Source organism: Oxyura jamaicensis, chromosome 1 (assembly GCF_011077185.1).
Source record: "Oxyura jamaicensis isolate SHBP4307 breed ruddy duck chromosome 1, BPBGC_Ojam_1.0, whole genome shotgun sequence".
In the NCBI taxonomy this organism is placed as follows: domain Eukaryota; kingdom Metazoa; phylum Chordata; class Aves; order Anseriformes; family Anatidae; genus Oxyura; species Oxyura jamaicensis.
In genome coordinates this window covers 159,694,895-159,702,194 of record NC_048893.1, presented here as the reverse complement: position 1 = coordinate 159,702,194, position 7,300 = coordinate 159,694,895, and the positions used below count along the sequence as shown (strand labels likewise).

The 7,300-nt window shown below is 47.8% G+C and overlaps 1 protein-coding gene across 1 annotated transcript in view; it reads right to left on the bottom strand.

Moving 5' to 3' along the window:
* Positions 1-6,575: 6,575 nt before the first annotated feature.
* POU4F1 (POU class 4 homeobox 1) overlaps positions 6,576-7,300 on the bottom strand; it is a 2,715-nt gene continuing 1,990 nt past the window's right edge. The window contains exon 3 of the mRNA XM_035319965.1: positions 6,576-7,300. This exon is cut by the window's right edge and continues 43 nt beyond it. Within this exon, the coding sequence (XP_035175856.1) occupies positions 6,584-7,300 (717 nt within the window). The 3' untranslated portion in view covers positions 6,576-6,583.

Sequence of the window (7,300 nt, the reverse complement as noted above, 5' to 3'; positions counted from 1 at the left end):
GCTGTGACTGTTTTCATCAGCTCTTCCTCTAGAAAAGCTCGATAGCTGCCTGAAAATATTGCATTTTATATCACCAAAGGGCGATTAATATTGCATTAACTGTATTTAACATTTTTTAAGCGCGAGTAATCTGAAATGAGTAAGTTTCTGTTACTAAATACAGGGGATGTCAGAGCTGGTGAAAACAACTTAAAATATCTGTATAAACAGATTATTTGTTTCATACTTTGTATTTTTATAATGTTATGGTATAGTGTGCTCTGTTTGAAGTAGAAGAAGCCATGCTAATGGTCTGTTTAAAGTATTCTGACACTGTCTGGAGACATCCAAGTCTCTGCCTTCATTAAATGTTTATTGTCAACACTTCAGTGAAAAAAAGTCTTGTGTAAGTGAATTTCCACTGCTGGATGCTGTCAACACTTTGTTTTATTCTGATCCGCGTGTACAAAAGTTTGTATACATTATGCTGAAGTGAAGAGAGGCAGAGATTTAGAGAGCTATAATTAGTTACCAAACAAACTTTTGGTAGTAATTCCGTTTACCTAATGACCGTAATCAAGGACTAGGTTACGGATACCGGCGCCTCATCTTCTTTCGACGCAGCCCGTACAAAGACGTGCTCATTTTGACACGCCATCCTCTCGTCAAGGAGCATCTTTTGCAAAATAAAAAGAGGACGGAATGAAAAATAAATAATAAATAAAATGCAACAAAATAAAAATTCTCCGCTTTCACAGGTGTTAGCTTTGGCTTACACTTTTAACTCGCTTTCTTTTAGCCGTGAGAGGGATGTGGGGCTGCTGGCAGCCCAAAATGCCCTGGCTGCAGCCGCTACTGGGTGCCGCAGCCTTGGCGGCCGGGAGGGGCCGGTGGCTGGGCGACCCGGGGGACTCGACGGAGCACATCGGAGCCATGTCACAATTTCCCCGCAACGTGGCAGCGCGGGGTGTTTAGTTTTTATATGAAGCCTTTTGAACGCTTCAGTCCTCAGAGCTTCTTATGAGATCAGTTTTGTTGTTGTTGTTGTTGTTGTTGTTGTTGTTTCGTGCCCCCCCGCCTCGTTTTCCAATATGTATTTTTAAAAAGAAGCGTGTAAGAACTTTTTATTTTTATTTTTTCCCCAGAGTTCGAGATGCTCCGACAGACTTAGGCTAGCAGGCCGAAGGAGTTAAAGCTCAGTTCAAAGGAGGACGAATGCTTTCCCAGAGGGGAATCCCAGAGAGCAATTTGGTACCGGCAAGCTCCCGCCCCACCGCAGCAGCCTCACTGGGGCCGGCTGGAAGCTGTGCCCGCAGCCTGCAGGAGGAAGGGCAGGGGTGGAGAAGCAGAGGCGCAAAGTGCGCAATGTGCGGAGGCCGGCGCGGCTCCCCGTCCCCTGCCTGTCCCCAGCCCGCGTTTGTCCTCCTGGGGACAGGGCTTGGGCAGTTTTCTGTGGCTGATGCTCTCTTTGCTCCTTCGAAGATTTATGTGAGATACTATTTTAAATGAAGTTTTGAGGCTTGGATTTCGTCCGACTGTTCATCCATCCATCCACCCATTCATCAACCCTTCTACCTTTCCATCCATCCACACACCGATCCATCCATCCATCCATCCATCCATCCATCCAACCACGCATCCCTCTACCCTTCCATCCCTCCATCCCTCCATCCCTTCATGACTCCCTCCCTCCATCCATCCACCCACCCATCCTTCCGTCTGTCCGTCCATCCATCCATCCATCCACCCATCCATCCATCCATCCATCCACATCTCCATCCATGCATCCCTCTGTCCATCCCTTCCTCCATCCCTCCGTTTGGCCACGACGCAAAGAGGTCTGTTTGTGGTTCTAGCACCCCGGTCCCATTCCCACTGCACCTGACCTATATATTCACCCACTGCCAGCCCCGCTTCTCTCCCGCACCGAGCCTCCTTCAGGTGCTGAGGGGGGTTGCAAAAGAGGAAAAAAAAAAAAAAAATGTTTTCCAAAAGCGGAAGGGGAAGAAGGAAGGGGAAGCTGGAGGGGGAGTGGTGGTGGTGGTGTCGTGCAGCATGCCTCCCATCAAGCTGTCTTGACAACAATTACTAAAGTTTTTAATTAGCCTCTTGTTATAATTCATTTTATTAATTTTCCAAATCTCAGGCCATGAATTATTAACGGTGGCTGTGTAATTGTGTTTGCAGCAACCCTTCCTTCCGTGCCGCACGTGATGGAAGCGGCGCTGCAGCACCGCCGCTCTGCCGGCGTGGGGCCGGGCTGGGGAAGGAAGGGGCCGAGGCGGCAGCCAGCGAGCTCTAATATTTTATCAACTCTTAAATAACATAATTACTGATAATAATCTGCCTGTCTCGCAGGTGGAAACAGGTTCCCATGCGGATTGGAGTTCTGCTGCCTGATCTGTTAAAATCAATTAGGCTTTTCTCCTCTTCGGAGTCAGCAGGTAAATACAATAAAGCCTTAAAAAATAGCACCGGCTCAAAAGCAAGCCATAAATAACCGGGGGATGGGTTAAACCGTTTGGGAAACGCCAGAGCACCGCGGGGCAGCCTGGCGCTTTGTGTCCCGTTACCTGCGGACGGACCCGAAGGGCAGGGGGCGGCCGGGCAGCGGGGTGCCGCCGACCCCAAACCTTGCTCGGGAGCCCTTTGGCTGGCCCAACCCGGCCCAAGAGAGTGTGAGCAGCACCGGCGAGCATGAACCAAGGCGGCTACCGCTAGCCCGGTGGCGACCGCCCAAGCCCCCTTGGAAGCCGCCGGAGTGCAGGGACTGGGACCCGGGGCTCGGGGGGCTCACCCGGGGGCGGCATTTCCTTTTTCTTTTTTCCTTTTTCCTTTTTCCTTTTTCCTTTTTCCTTTTTCCTTTTTCCTTTTTCCTTTTTCCTTTTTCCTTTTTCCTTTTTCCTTTTTCCTTTCCCCTTTCCCCTTTTCCCTTTTTCCCCTTCCCTTCCCTTCCTTTCCTTCCCTTTTCCTTCCCTTTTCCTTCCCCTTTCTTTTTTATTTCATAGGGAGCAAAACTTTTAGCGCTCCTTCTGTTCATCCTTACAAACACGAATATACACTATTTTCTTTTCTTTTTCAGTTTTATTTCCTGAGATATTTTTAGCGAGGTATTTGTTAAAAACACCTCATGAATATTTCGTGTATTTTTTAAAATGAAATATTCAGATTCATCCGACGGAAAGCGGAACGTTCCGGTTTTGCACAGTTTCCTACCATAAAAAAATAGGAAACTCTGCAAAGCTTTTATTTTCATGATCTGGTTTATTAACGTATTGTTTTTTCTCTGTACTAGGTAAGGATTGTACTGATTACAAAACAAACTCCTTAACTTTTCAATACATACATTGCCCATTATGTATAATACAAATGTGTTTTTGCTTGTAACATTTTAATCGTCTGGGCCAGATGGGAAAAAAAAAAAAAAACAACGTTGGTAATTATTTTTATTTGTTCATTCCTGACTCTCCAAAAATGATATCCGGTAATACTTTTCTATAAAATAATATTTTTACAAATGCATTTATTAAAAATTCTGATGACATTTCAAGTTAGTAACAACAGAAACAAGTCAATTTCCGGTGGACGAGATCTATGTTTTTAAAAATACCTTTAGTGCTTATTTTTCAACATCAACAGTTGTTTAAAATCACAGCTTTTTTGAACGTATTATTCTTTTCTGAACATCACGTGTCTTGATTCACAGATTTACCGGCGAAATCAAAAAGATTTGGCTAAAATATGTCTACAGAAGAAATAATCCCAGCTATTAAGTAACTTTTTACATTTGGCATCTGATCTAGTCACAGGTCATCAGAAAATAGAAAGAGGTTCTTTGATCACTTGAAGCAGTAGGTGGCATCCTATACGTTCCTAATGAACAATGGCATTTACAACATAAGGAGAGATCAGTTTAGGTTTTTCATATTTATTAACCCAAAATAAAAATAAAGTATTTTGTTACATAATTAAGTGCAATTAGGCCAGTCAGAACAACATATAAACCTGAAACCACCCAAGCTTTTCTTCTTTATACATATTTTGTAGGTGCATAATCCTTTCCAGCAAACTGAAAAGAAATACTTCAGAAGTCCTTCTTAAAATTTTACTTTGATTTATATTTTGCAGTTATAGAATAAACTTCAAGAAACACACGCAGCTAATATATAGTTAATTTTATTCAGAGCACCGATTTTCACATAAGAGCTATCTCAAAGTAATGATTTCTGGATTTAGCAGAAAAATACATCTCTTACTATTTTCTTTTTGGTAGAATTAGTCCTATCGGCTAACGGCTCTACTTTGAATTTACCAGCCGTGTCTCGGAAATATTATTATTATTTTTTTAAATGCACCCAATAATAATAACTATTCTGTTTTCACGTTTGATTTATTTGTAAGTATGCTGGGACGCATCTCCCTGTTGTATTTTGGCGTACAGAAATATTTCTGATAGAAATAAAAGTAATATAGTAAAGACACAACCAAGGAGAAAGCTCAGCAAACATACATGGACAGGTAGATTATTCAGTGAGACATTTCAGGATCCACACGTGGTTGCAGTTTGTAACCTTTTTTTTTTTTTTTTTTTGTGCATTAAAGAAAATATTTACAATCGTCTTTCTTTTCTTTTTTTTTCTTTTTTTTTTTTTCTTTTTTTCTTTTTTTTTTAACCTCTTTTAAATCTAAATACAGGAACGTGACAAGAATGTTTGTGTTTTCGGTGAAAACAGGCAGTTAAACTGTGAAATTACACCATCCACAAAAGATTCTACCAGAAGCTAGTCTATTTAGTGCTCAGTTTCAAAATGCATAGAATGTTTGCGCTGCAAACAATGATAGACAAAATAATAATAATAATATTAATAATAATAATAAAATAAATAGTTAAATAAATAAATAATATCGAGACTTTATCACGGATCTTTCTATGCCTTTTTTCTTCCTTGTCTTTTTTAGGTCATGCATAATTTCAGTCTATTGTTTGTTTTGATTTAGACGGGAGGGTATTTTCCCTTCGCAGATTCCGCCTTACTTAAAAGCATTAACAGTCATTCCGTAACAGCCGGACCTTCAATGGCTTCTACACCTAGCTGGCATTTCATATAAGGAGCTCTGACCTTTTTCTGTCTTTTTTTTTTTTTTCTTATTCATTCCCCCCCTCCCCCCCTCCGCGATCCGCGAGACACCCTGCCTAGCAGTACCAGCACCGTTATTGCGGAATAGCATCGCTGCCGAGCCGGGAGGCTGGGATAGTGCAAACGGACCCCCCCTTCCCACCCCCAAAAAAGCCAGCAGCCCCCACCAAAGGTGTATTATTTCCACCAAACGACTTCCGAGCTCCTTCTCTTTGCCATTGATCCAAATGTCATTTCAGCCCCTGCCTCCTCGCACCGGTGGCTGCGGTCGCTGCCCGGCTGAAATAACCCCCAGCCCTCGGGGGGAGCCGGGCCGGGACCTTGCTCACGAACTCCAAATCCAGCGGTTTTGGGGGGTGCCAGGGGGCACGAGCCCTTCTGAAGCTCGGGGTTGAGAGGGAGCGGAGGGAGCATCCCCGCTGGGGCAGGGTTGGGAACGCCACAAAGGGGCTCGGAAGTAACTTTTGGGGGTACGGCGGCAGCAGCGTGGAGCAAAGGGGCTGCGCTCCGGATGCCCCGCACCGAGGGGCAGGCACGGATCCGGCCCCTGCCCCGGCCCCAAGTCCCGGCCCCAGCCCGGCTCCCTCCGCTCCCCCGGCGCAGACAAGACCCATCGCCAAAGCCTCGCGAAACACAGCATTCGAGGAGAAAAACAAAAAAACAAACAAACAAAAAAAAGCAAAATCACAAAATGAACAACAACAACAACAAAAATATAAACCAACGCCAAACAACCAGAACCAAAGACAAAAGCCGCCCCCAAACCGAGCAACCCCACAGCCCCCACCGCCGTCCTCCTTTACCGAGCAAAGGGAAAAGAAAGAAAACTCTTAAGAAAGGAAAAACAACGCAAAGAGACCCAAAGCAAAACAAACGTAGTAGCATCGTCACCGACAGTTTTCGCCTTCGGGTTTGTTGTTCGGATTTTTTGTTTTGTTTTGTTTTGTTTTCCTTCTGAAAGTTGTGACTTAGGTTGGTCGGTTTGTGGCTGTTGCTGTCACGGTATTTATTGGTGTGTGTCTGTGTGGTTACTACGCTCTAAGTTGTTCTTTCTCCCACTTTCTGCCGGAGGGGGGGGGTTCCGAGGCGGGGGGGGGGGGGGGGGGAGAAGGGGGATGGGGCTGCAGAAGTGACCCCCGCGGCTTCCTAGAGCATTTTCACCTCCTCCCTCCTCCTGCTTCTCGGTGGTGTCCCGGCGTCTTCGCGTTTTAATAATTGAGAGCGGCTCCCCCCGCACCCCCCCCACCCCTCTCCCCCCCCTGCCCCCCGCACCCCCTCTCTTCGAGTACTTCGCGTTTATTTCTACATCGTCCCTCGGTCCCCGGCAGCTTCCCACGGCCTCGCGGGGGACAGCGGCGGTCCCCGCGTGTCCCCCCCCCAAAAAAAACACCCCGCAGTCCCTCTCCCCGCAGCCGGGGCCGCCCCTCCCGGCCCCCTCCCCTCTTTTTTTTTTTTTTCTTTTTTTTCTAGTAGGTGGCGGAAAACTTCATCCGTTTCTGCTTCTGTCTCTGGTTGCAAAACCAAACCCGCACCACATTCTTTTTGAGGTCCAATTTCTCGGCGATGGCGGCGATCTTCTCGGAGGAGGGCCGGGGCTGGACGGCGAAGTAAGCCTCCAGGGAGCGCTTCTCCGGGGCGGCGATGGAAGTCCGCTTGCGCTTCTTCTCGCCCCCGTTGAAGAGCTCGGGCTTGTTCATTTTTTCCCGCTGGGCGCCCTCGGCCTCCTCCAGCCAGGCCTGCAGGATGGGCTTGAGGGCGATCATGTTGTTGTGGGACAGGGTGAGCGACTCGAAGCGGCAGATGGTGCTCTGGCTGAGCGAGCCCACGCCCGGGATCTTCAGGTTGGCCAGCGCCGAGCCCACGTCGGCCTGGGTCACCCCCAGCTTGATGCGGCGCTGCTTGAAGCGCTCGGCGAAGGCCTCCAGCTCCCGCGGGTCCGTGTCCGAGTCGCAGATGGAGGCCAAGCCGGCCGCCCCCACCACGGCCGCCGCCGAGGCCACCTGCCCCGCCGCGCCGTGGTGCGCGGCCACCAGCCCCGGGTGCGGCAGCCCCGACGGCATGTTCATGGCGGCCGGGTGCGAGAGGTGGCCCAGGCCGTGCATGTGCGGGTGCGGGTGGGCCGACGACGAGATGAGGCCCCCGCCGCCGCCGCCGCCGCCGCCCCCGCCGCCGCCGCCTCCCCC